Raw genomic sequence first — 12,610 nt, 5'->3', positions numbered from 1 at the left:
AACTCAGACTCACGTATTCAAAATTCACCTTATTTCCCGATCTCTGTCTTTTCCATATGAAATTTCACAAGGAGTTTGATAATCCGGTTTCTCAGACTGAAAATTCTCATCCTTCTCTTTATTACTCATAATCAGCAGGTTACCAAACCCTGTTCATGTTTATACCAAATTTCTCTTCTTTCCTTCTGGCTTTTATTTGGAAATAGAATCAGAAGGTAAATAATGTAAAATACCAGTAAGATAAATAAACACGGAAGCCATAATTAAGGAAATACCAATAAAAAAATTCATATTAGAAATGTTACATTTTTTTTTATGGCTGAGTAGTATTCCGTAGTGTAAATATACCACATTTTCCTTATCCAGTCATCCATTGATGGACATTTAGCTTTTTTCCTTATCTGCAATGAACATGGGAGTGCAGGTATCACTTCGACATGATGATTTCCATCCCTTTGGGTATATAACCAGAAGTGGGATTGCTGATCGTATGGTAGCCAGGCACAGAGGGAAAAATACTGCATGTCCTCATTCATAAGTGGGAGCTAAGATAGAAAGATGGAAGGAAAGAAAGACCACAGCGTTGCGTTGGACTTGCAGAGGGAGAGAACATACCTAGGGTTGCTGAGGGTGTGGAAGGGGAAGGGAGGGGGAAGGAGGATGGGAAAAGGGTGTGTGGGGTACAGGGAAAAATTTCAATTTGTGGTAATGGGCATGCTGATAGTCTTGATCTGATCATCACATCTTGGGCACAGGTGATGACAGTCAGCTTTGCACCCCATGAAAATGCACAATCAATAATAATTTTTTTAAAAAAGATATATTTTAATCACTGTTGTTGAGAAAAATAATATAAAAAAGAAAAACTATACTATAGTATAAAAGGAAAACTATATAAAATGAAAGTATATATATGTATGCATATCTATAGATAAATGGGAAAAATTCCAATAAGTTATACATTCAGTGCTGTTACTGACTTTATAATAAAGGTAAACAAATTATGAACATAGTACTTTTATAAATGACACGTTCTCTAAAATTTTTGTTATTGGTTTTACTTGTTTTTAGCTGGCCACTGCGGTTCCCCAGACCCAATCGTGAATGGCCATATTAGTGGAGATGGCTTCAGCTACAGAGACACGGTGGTTTATCAGTGTAATCCTGGCTTCCGGCTTGTGGGGACTTCCGTTAGGATATGCTTGCAGGACCACAAATGGTCTGGACAAACCCCTGTCTGTGTCCGTAAGTACACTGTTCATGAAATAATTCATCAGATGCTTCTTTTCGTTACATTTTCTTTTGTTTTGAAGCCATAATACAAACATGTTTAATCATCAGAGTAAAACAGACTAGAGAACTCTAAATTTTGCCTGTCCAAAGGAAGAGAATACGAGCACTATCACATTCACTCTGTTCCTTTTTTGATCATCTTCTCATCCTGTTTCCTTCTAATGCCTCCTCCAGGCTCCTGTCCACATTTAGTTTGTCCATTAATTCATTTTAAATGGATCCCAGGAAAAGTGATATCATGTATGCATTTTCCTTGATTTTATCATAGGATGTACTAGGTGGAAACAAAGGGTAATTATAAATAGGAGGTTAAAGATGCTGAGTTTGAGTTTGCAGGTTAGCTTTGCAGGTTCCTAAAAATAGCCCTACTCCCTTCATCTTCTGTTTTGTTTGTAGTTTTGAATTTTTGTCATTGTTTCATCAAGAATACAGAGTTTGTGAACAGTCCTTTCTTTAATAGAAAGAGGTGAAACTATATGTAACATTTATCCTCAAACTCTATAACTTCAAAGGTAAATATTGACTATTATTTTTAGAATAAATGTACCCCTTTTTGAAAAATTTCTTTAAAACCAATTGTTTTGTAATATATCCTTTACTTTCCTGAGAATTAAGCACGAGAAATGTTGATGTCAGTGTGAAATAGTGGCAGGTATTATCTGTAAGAAATGTACAAAGTTCAGAGAGGAAAGCTTTACTTAGAAGAAAAAAATTGTTGGCAAGATAAATGAGGAGGAAAACACCAGTTTTATGACTGTAATGTGTTTCTTTTGAAAGGGCCAATGATGGCTGTCTCCCTGCTCTGTGTGGGTATTATTTGGGGCATGACATAATGACAGTTCACCACATATCACAGGATCATAGAGAAGGGATTGTCAAAGGAAATACTATTTGAGTGCACAGTTATTTTGCTAATTTCATGATGTTTCAATAGATACTGGAATAATTTATACATAGACAAAACAAACAAATCCCCATATTGTTTCAAAACAAGAGTTTCACAAAATCAGCTGGTGTGTACTAGGAGGAAAATACTCAAAACTCCTGATTAATGTGTAAAAGAATTTCTAGCATCTCTTGTTTTTCACTGCTTCACATTTAAATCACTTGGTATCCTGTCATGATTTGAGTAAGAAATAAAAATTTTGATGATGAAAAAGGTACGTTTCGCAGGTATTGATTATTATCCACAATTATAATAAAAGCCTGTAGGTTCAGCCCGTGGTTCCCAATATTCCCTTCTAGATATCAATGCCATCTGTAAAATGTCTGAGTAGTCAAAAACCCTTTAATCCATGCATTTAACATCTCTGTGTATTTATTACTAAATAATCCTGAGTGAAAGTGACAAAGTATTTAATCTTTGACAATGACACTCATCTGTCCCTCTCTACAGCCATCACCTGTGGTCATCCTGGAAACCCTGCCCATGGATTTACGAATGGTAGTGAGTTCAACCTGAATGACGTTGTGAATTTCACCTGCCACACGGGCTACTTGCTGCAGGGTGCATCTCGAGCCCAGTGTCGAAGCAATGGCCAGTGGAGTGGCTCTTTGCCCACGTGTCGAGGTAAGGAAAACCTCCAGGAAATGAGCCCTTTGCTCTGAGAGTGTACTAGGCTGCTTCATACATCAGAGAGCCTGTCTCCATGAATAAGGTTTGAAGCTTCACCTCAGTGGTAGAGGGTTCTGCAAACTCTTCATTGGGGTGTAAAAATGTTTCTGAGCAAAATACACAAATCTCTCTGTGGCCTTTGTCCTCTCTCATGGTCAGATATTCAATACAAAAATCTAGGATTCTTTCCTTTAAAGATAACACATCTTCCATCTCTCTTTTTATTCATTCATTCACTCCCACCACATACATTCAGCATTCTTTAGCCCTTAAGCTTCTAGTCTTATGAATGTATTTATGAAGTTCTTATTGGTTTTAAATCTCAATTATTTATTTTTGGTTTATTTCTTTAAATGCTGTCACATGGACCTGGACTATAATCTGAGTTTCCAAGAATATTTTGTTCTGTAATTTTTGTACTTCTAGGTCTTTGAACTTATAATATTTAAGATTTTACTTCAATTACTTTGCATTGAAACATCTCCATTATTGATGTTGTGTCATATTTTAGTGTGAAGGTGAGGTCTTTTTTTATGGCAGTAATATGATATTAAAGTCAGATGCTTATAAGTTTCTCTCGCTCTGAGAATCACTCACTTACTACAGGGCTCACAAGGGAGCTCTGTTCAAAGAGACAATAGCATAAAGGGAATCCAAGCCAGCAGTAGCTGTGTAAAAATTGGCTACCCTACTGCAGACTTCTGGCACAAGTCTAAACTGGAGTGCTTGGCCGACGCTCAGACTAAGTAAAGCCTCCTAATTCTACTTCCCTCTAAAATACTAATGTTAGAATCAGAATGTTCATGAATTTGGCCAAGATACTAATAAAAGCCAGTTTTCTCAGCCCACCATAGCTCAGAACATGAGGGAAACCCAGGGTGAGGAGATGGATCCTGCCTCAGAGGTTGTGAGGGGGACATAGCCTAGACCTGCTCAGTGTGCAGAGGGATGAGTTCTCTCCCTCAGGAGCCTGGTGGCAGCGGTAGCCCCAGGCACATGGGTGAGCCTGTTCTGAACAACAACTTACATTTTATCCAACAAGGTCCCCCTCGAAAAAACAAAACAAAACAGGAAAATGATTTTTTTTTCACCTGAACTACACCTTTCTTCTTCTTCCATTACATTTTTTTTATTTTGTTTTGTTTTTTATTTACAATAAAATTACAAAGAAGAATATCTTCTGTGCAGTTAGGGTTGAAATGATCTCTTCCACTTAGGTTTTACAATCACAGCAAAAAATAAAAAGAAATACCAAACACTCAACTATGGTCTCAATATAGCGTAATTCAACCTCTTTGGCAGTTGCGATTTTACAGGAGATATCTATATACAGTAAGGTTTTAGTAAGTGTAGATCAGTGACTAGTAAAACAGGCTGTGCAACTCACTGGACCTGGCTTTCACTCCACCTTAAAGACCACGCAGCTCCAGAGGCAGCAGAGCTGGCTGCCTACCCAGGTTTGGTATTTTCAGCCAAACACTCCCCATCCCCTAGGCTGCTCGAAATAATACGTGTGGGACAACTTTCAGTTACTCAAAGTCTTTCAAATTCACTAACCCTGTTATGTCTGGACAATCATAAGCATAACAATGTGCTCAATTTTTAGATTTAACAGCATTTTCTCTGTAAGAATTCATTATTGGAAACATCATAGATCTTGATTTAATTTGTAATTTCTCACTTTTTTGTGGTTAAGCTCAAACATGTTATAATTACATTTTAAAATGATAAATAGTTAAATTCTATGTTAATATGGAGTATTTATAATGTATGATATATTCTGCATATTATTTTTGTCAGGATAAAATGCTATCAATTCTCTTTTTTTCCCCCCATTAAGGTGCATTTTCCTCTGCTAAATGAGTAAATAATTTTGTAATAAAACTTTTTATTTTGAGATCTTTGCAGATTCCCATGCAGTTAGAAATAATACTGGGAGATACTTTGTATCCCTTACCCACTTTCATCCAATGGTAACATCTTGAAAAACTAGAGTATACTGTAACAACCAGGATATTGACATCGATATGGTCAAGATATGGAACATCCCATCTGGTGCCCTTTGTAACCACACCAACATCCCCTCACCTATACTTCATTCCTGGCAGCCACTACCTGGTCTCCATTTCTGTGATATTCTCACTCCAAGAATGTTATATAAGTAAATGGAATTATACTGTATGTAGCCTTTTGGGATCAGCTTTTTTTCACTCAGCATAATTCATCTAAGTTGTTGCATGTGTTGGTAATTGAGTTCTTTTTTTACCCCCCTGCTTAATAGTATTCCAAGGTATGCATGTGCCAATTTAACGGTTTACCCACTGAAGGACGTCTGGGTTTTTTCCAGTTTTTTGCTATTGCAGATAAGGCTGTTATGAATCATCATGGACAGGTTTTTATGTGATAATGTTTCATTTCTCTGTGAAAAATGCCCAAGTATAATTGCTGAGTCCTATGGCATTTGCACATTTACTTTTATAAGAAATTGCTAAACTGTTTTCCAGAGTTGCTGTACTATTTGATATCCTCACTCCCGATGCGTGGATGATCCGCTTTCTCCTCATCTTCTCCAGCACTTGGTGTTGTCACTCTGTTTTATTTTAGCCATTCTCATAGATGCATAGTGGTATCTCTTTGTGCTATTTATTTGCAATTTCTTGATGGTTAATGATATCAAGCACCTTTTCATGTGCTTCTTTGCCATCTCAAAATCATCTTTGGGGAAATGTCTGCTCATGTCTTTTGCCCAGGTTTTAGATTTTGGATTTTTTGTCTGTTTTTACAGGTTAAGTTTTAAGAGTTTTTGTATATTCACTCCACTGGTCATTTGTCAGGTTCGTGACTGGCAAAATTTTCTACCAGTCTGTAGCTTGTTTTTTCATCCTCTTAACAAGATCCTTTCGGTAGCAGCAGTTTTAAATTTATCAATTTTTCCTTTTATGGATCATAGTTTCGATGTCAATTCTAAGAACTCTGCCTATGCCTAGATCTTGAAGATGTGTTCCTATGTTTTTTTCCTAAAACTTTTGCATTTTATACATTTAGAAATCTGTGTTAATTTTTATCTAAGGAGTGAGATTTAAGTAAAGGTTCTTTTTTAATTTGTTTTTTTTTCTTTTGCCTATCAATGTGCAAGGGATATTGGTTTTAAATAATTAAAAATAAATATTGCCAGGAATTGCTTCTGCATTTCTAACCTGATAAAAGAAGGCAAAATTAAAAACTGAATTTTAAGAAAGACTGTAACTAATTTTCTAAATTGAATTTTTTTTAATCAATTGGCCCTATGAAAAACTTGCTGTGTGGTTCTATGAGAATGTATTCACTTCCATATAAAAATGTACTATTGGTTGGTGTATAATTTCTACCTTTTCCACATGTGAATTATTTTACTTAAAAATTTTAGTAAAAGCTTTTGTTTTCCACTGTAAAACATGTCAGTAGTGTAACATGAGTGGGTTATAATGGAACACAAGGACTACTCATTGCTCATTTGGGGACTTCCCACTACACCCCCAGCTCAGTTTCCAGTGTGAGACAAGTGCCTGTGGCCTCCTCACAAAAGCGGCAGTTGCAAGAGTGAACTTCTGCTTGTGGGAAAAGAATTGAACCATTGCAAGAAAATCTTGCTCTGAAAATAATTCTCATCCATCGATTTTCTTTAGTAAACCTTAGTATTCATTCAGAAAGACGGTGAGATGCTACATTAGACTTGGCATTGATTTTATTCTACTGAATGATCCAAAATGACTACTTATGGAAAATCACTGTATGCATTATGCCATTTCCCTTGTTGTACAGATACTGCTTTCTTGCTTTTAAAACCACAGTTGACAACATCTTAATGTTTTGTCTGCCTTCTTCACTGCAATGAAATAACTTTAGACCAGCATTTGTTTGTAAAAACAAAGACAGCTGAATTTTTCATAGCTACACTCAATCCACATCCTAAAATTCCAACCACATTGATCTTTTAAAACATTAAAAACGAAAACTTACCTTTGTATTTTAAAACAGAGGATTAGATCTATACAATACAGAGACCTTCAAAAGTGTTCCATTCAATTTAATGAAAATTCAGCTTTCACTTGTTTTTAGTAATAAAAGATATATCCTTCTTTTAAAATAATTGAAAGCAGACTTTCTAAAAAAATATGTCCACTAGGCATTTGTGAGTCCCCGAGAGTTGGGTCTGTTACTGTCTCTGCCCCAGTGCGTGGGTTCCACGGGGCCCACCGAGGAGCTCGAGTATCCGGGATTTTGGTATCCACTGGGGTCCTGGAACCAATCCACTGTGTATATACAGAGGGCTGACGGTAAGATAAATACTGAGAGAATGCCTACACACACACTCACACACACACTAAAATTTCAACAACCTGGTGGTTTCTTCTATGGAATACCAAAATTATATTCATTTTGAGGTGTGTGAGCTTACTCATACATCTGTTTGAGTAAGTGTTTGGTGTTTAAGTGTAAAATAAACAGAGCTGTCATTGCTCTGACGTATGCTTTTCAAGCTCAGTTAGCAATGAAGTGTAAAAACATATTTTTTCTGCTTCTATACTTAACAATAGAGAAGAAAATCACTTCAGTTTTTAATGTTTGTAGCATTCTACTTAATGAAATTTCCCATGGCGTTCATATTCACTGCCTCTTTGTAATAGATGCAACTCATTAAGAGGACTAAGTGCCATTTTCCCGTGTGAATTTCCATGACTACTGAAATTCTCAGATGGGAAATAAAGCATAGATCAAAAGCTGATTATTTGTACAAACAAATGAGTACTCTTTTCTTCAATACCCTCTATTTTCACAGTACTTTAATACTTTAATGGCTTGTGTTGGTTCACGTCTTTGCTTTTTTAAAAATTGTGTGCTTTTAAAAATCAATTAAATAACAATTTATATCTTTAAAAAATGATGGGCATAAGGAAGGCAATTTGAACTATGTCTGTTGTAAAAATATTTAAATTCTATGTTGGTTTTTAAATAAATATTTCATATTCTATGAGACTGTGCACAAGTTTTGGGGTAAGGTCTTATCTATGTTTAGGGACCCATTTCATTTTCATTTTTGTTTGCTATAAACTTTTGTACTTTTTATTATTTCCAATTAACTAACTGATTTTATTTCCAAAAAAGATAATCTCCAGCAGATGCAGTTTTATTCATAGATGTACATTTAGTATGTAGTTCTCATTTTGTTAGGGAAATTTTAAATAATTTATATAGCCTAACACCTCTAATTTTATTAGGGTATCCTGTGTCTTAGGAATTAATTCAGTGTTATAGTTTTAAGTAGAAAAACACTGAGTGCTTTTATGTAGTTTGTAGATAAGGTGAGCAAGTATCCCTAATACCAGATGTTAGAAATAAGTGGCCCACTGAAGAACAAGATATTACTAAAATCAACTTTTAGATGGGTTGAGGTTTTGCTACCAAAAGAGATTAAGCCAAGTTTATCTGAATTAGTATATCTAGTGCAGTGGTCCAATTGCTGTTCCTAATAAACCATATGGAAAACAATCTACAACTGCAGAGAAAAGATCACACTAAAATATGGAAAAGAGAGAAAGTAAACGAGGAAAAATCAAAGTACTTCTACGTCTGCCCAAGATGATGCCTCCAACTGATGGGTTTGCTTAGTAAATACAAAGTTCTTTGAAACCGTCTCATGTGTTCAACATCCTGCATAACACTGCGCCCATATGGTACAGGTGAATACTTACTGAACAAGTAGATGGGAATTATAACTATTTGTGCACCCTTTCTAGTGTATAGAAAATCTTGACATTCAAAACAAAGATCCCTAAGCTTCTTTGTCCTCACTTTCCCCAGACAGCAGCTTCCAATGGGTCTTATCTGGGAGAGGCAGGGAATGGAATGTCTCATGGAGATGTCAATAATTTCTAGTTCAAAGGCTCCTGCTGATCTCCAGTGTCGGTGGTGTAGTCATCTTAAAAAGTTGATCTTATAGCTCATACATTATTACTATATAATAATGGGTTAAAAGAGAGTCTGACTTGTAAAGCCAGGGGCTGTGAAAAATCATGACCGGATTTAGGGGATATCCTGGAATGTGTGTACCAGTACAGAGAGCTGGCATTTCTAAATGACCAGGACACTTTGATATACCCCTAGTATTTATTAAATACTGAGCCAAACGTTGCTGAAATGATCAGTGTTACTCAGCTCTACATTCATCTCTCAGAGGAAAACATGAGAAATCCAGAAGAAACGGTGAAAACTGGAACAGCAATGGAAAGAGCTATTCGTGTCGGCATCTTGCTTATGCAGCTGCAAGAATTTAGGACAAGATTAAACAGTTTAGTCACACTGTTTCCTACACCTTGTATGACAGAGAAAGTAGCACAGCTGAAGGAATGATTAGGAATAAATGTCCATAAGTTTTGTCTCTTGTATCTTCACACAGTGGAACAGCACAATTCCGCCCTCATGTCTTAGGTTTATCAGTATGATCTACACCCATCCCTCCAAAACCATCTAGTCAAAGCGATTGAACATTTAATAAGCACCTACTATCTTCTAAATTCTGTACTAAACACTTTCAGTACAGAGATGGATACAATAATTATATCTTTAAGTAGATGATAATCTAGGAGTTCAGGGGAGTTAACTAGTTAGGCAGGGAGAATGTCCCCCAAGCTACTGAGACATTTGTCCATTTGATAAATGATACATTCTTGCTGAACAAAAGATTGAATGAACCAGAAATAGTGAGCTTTTAACAAAACTTTTTGTATATCTATATCTCATTTTTCTCTAACTTATCCCAAAATGGAAGAGAAGAAATTAAAAAATTTATTGATCATTTTTAGTGTTTTAGATACTGTGCTTTCTCCTTTAAATACACTTTGCACAACATAAAAATAATACTATGGTGTAATTTAAATTCTTCAGTATTAATTTAGCCTTCTCTTACCTTTCTCCCATTTTCTAGAAAAGTAGAAACAAACTTAATGTTAAAAGCCATTATTTCAAATATATCTGGTGAAGTGGGGGATGAGGAGAGAGATGCTTGACTAACAGTCATTAGGGTGTCGGGTTGATTAGAAATCACTGGATCATCTCTTAGTTGCTTGTCTACTCAAGTTTTATTATTCTATATAGCTTTGTTTTGCTTCATTTCTGAGCAAAGAGATACACTCTAGTGCACAGAATTTACATGGATATTATTAAAACAGGAAAAGCATGATTTCAAAGAGGCAGACTCATAGAAATAGTGAAGCTTTAGAGAAAAAAAATGGCATAAAACTCAAAAATGCAAAGTTAACAAAAATAACTGCTTTTTTGAGCAAAATTTGCCAGAGATTCTTGGTGTATTTGGCAATATGGCCTGATTCTTATTGAATATGGTTCTTTAAATAATTTCACAGAAGTTTCAGGATGACATATAAGTGTGCTGTCATGCACACATACTTTCCCTAAATTCCTGATGCAATTCTCTGACTTGTAATCTGGGGAAGTCTTTGAGTGTAGGGTCCTGGGTAGTCCTACAGCTTTCAGATAGTTAATGGTGTGAAAAAGAAACTCCACCCAGAATTTTGAAACACAACCCCATGTGAATCTGCACTTAAACGAGGTTGAATTAAATAGCTAAAGATTTCTATGAAGTCTGTCTGTACCCTGGGTAGCATCTTGATTCTCAGATTCAACCTGTAGCAGGAAAAAGCTCTACCCTACCCTGCAGTGTTTGTGATAAATCAGAAAGCTTAGTTTCAGGAGACTAGCTAAAACTCCTTTTATTCAACCTAGTAATGCAATCTCTGCAAACCAGATTAGGAAAATAAGATATATTTTCTATTAGTAGTAATATCTTTTTGGAAGAAATAAATCATATAGTTGAAAATTTCATAAGAAGGAATGGAAACAAACATCCCCACATTTATTTTAAGAATTAAGATTATGCCATACTCTCCTGGAAGCACATGTTTCTGTACAGGAGCTTTCTCCAAGTCTTTGTCTTCTAAATTTCAAAGTGTGTGTCAGTATACTTGAGAGTTCAGCCAATTCAATGAGAAACAAATGAGGTGTATCAAATTCCTACAGTGTTTTAGGATGATTCAAGTAATATTTCCTTTCTCATCTATTTTTGTATTGCATGCAAACATTAGATTTTTTTTTCCTAATTTATGTTTTTGTAGGATTAGATATTTAAACTCAGAGATATAAAACATATGTTCCTATGAGTTATATATATAAGCATGAGGAAAATTAAGAAAATACGGAGTTAGTGAAGGTTCTGTTATGGGTGGAGAGGAATCAAAAGGAAACAACAAAAAAATAAACTTTACTAAAGAACCACTGTGCATATGATTACATCAATGTGTTTATGAAAAGTTAAATATAATCATGTATCATCAAAATGTTACAATAGCAAAATTTTAAGTTTGGAGGAAATGTAAGCTAATGTAAGAACCACTTACAGTTTTGTGGTTTTATTTAATGTACTTTATGTGACTCTTGTTTGGGATGAGGAAGTGAATGGGCAGGGCCTTGCCGAGAGCAAGAAGCTGGTGTGACTGGAGGGGTGCTGAGGCTGGCTGTCCCCCAAAGTTGCTCTTATAGACCCTACTAGAAGGGTGTGTCCCATGGTGCAGATGGAAAATAATGCCAAACCTCTGTCATGGTGGTTCTTAGAGAAAGCCCTTCTGAGGGTAGAATTTATCCTCTGATTTTCTTTTAGTTGAAAAGTCACGCTTTTATTTATCATGATGCATTGTATATTCATTGTAGCAAAACTAGCAAATGATATTCCAAAAAAGAAATGATTTATAATTCTCCTTCCAAAATAGTAGTGATTGTAGCATTTTTTTTAAGAAAAGGGTAGCACAGAATATTTTTTTCTATTTTATATATTTTTATTTATAATCTCATATATACATAAATGTATATGATCTATATATAATCTTTTATAACCTGCATTTTCATGTAATCATATATTGTGAAGAATTTTCCACATTGAGAATTATCCTTATATAAAATTGATACCTCTTTAATTAAATTCCGATACCTGATAGAGTTAACTTAAATAAATGCCTTTAAGCCTGAACTGTAATTGCTCAGCTAGGCCCTTGATATAATCTGTTTATTGTTTTGTCAGTGAAATGTGATAGAAAAAAAACATCCAAAGCTTGGAAATAGTAGAGTGAAGAGATAATTAAGAATTACCTCTTTCTAACTTTGTCTTATAGCTCAGTTAAAATCAGTTAAGGGAAAATGAGGTCTGTTTTCTTTTACTTTGGTTCATCCAGTCAGTAAATAAATCCAAAAATGTTTATTGTATGCAACACACTGAATATTGTGTAGTTATCATCTTTGTCCTCTAAACTTTCTGTAATTTCTTCTACTGAAAAGTTGAAAAAAAATCACATATTAGCAGAACTTTAATCAGTTCTGAGTGCTTTTTAAACATGTAGTGAAAAATTTTTACCTCTTTTATCAACCACCAAAGAATTTAAATTGGCTATTTTTACATTACAGAGCATAGTTTTTTTAAAGAAAATGTTCCTATTCAGGATCAGGTTTTTGATGGGTTTAAAAGAAATCTGAAAAGAAGAAAGAAACAGGAGTGAACCACAAAAAAAGAAACTTCAACATAGATTTTAAGTAAAAAAAAAAAAAAATCAGGAAAATATGGAGACAGTTTCCTTCTTTTCTTCCCTTCTCCCTCCCTCT

The 12,610-nt window shown here is 35.0% G+C and overlaps 1 protein-coding gene across 1 annotated transcript in view; it reads left to right on the top strand.

The window, feature by feature from the left end:
• Positions 1-12,610, top strand: part of CSMD1 (CUB and Sushi multiple domains 1) — a 1,614,989-nt gene that overhangs the window by 1,556,284 nt on the left and 46,095 nt on the right. The window contains exons 53-54 of the mRNA XM_063099815.1: positions 1,072-1,245; positions 2,690-2,863. Of these exons, the coding sequence (XP_062955885.1) occupies positions 1,072-1,245; positions 2,690-2,863 (348 nt within the window). The remainder of the gene's footprint in view (positions 1-1,071; positions 1,246-2,689; positions 2,864-12,610) is intronic.

Source organism: Cynocephalus volans, chromosome 1 (assembly GCF_027409185.1).
Source record: "Cynocephalus volans isolate mCynVol1 chromosome 1, mCynVol1.pri, whole genome shotgun sequence".
NCBI lineage: Eukaryota > Metazoa > Chordata > Mammalia > Dermoptera > Cynocephalidae > Cynocephalus > Cynocephalus volans.
Note: the sequence above shows the minus strand (reverse complement) of the source record. Positions and strands in the feature narration are given on the sequence as shown.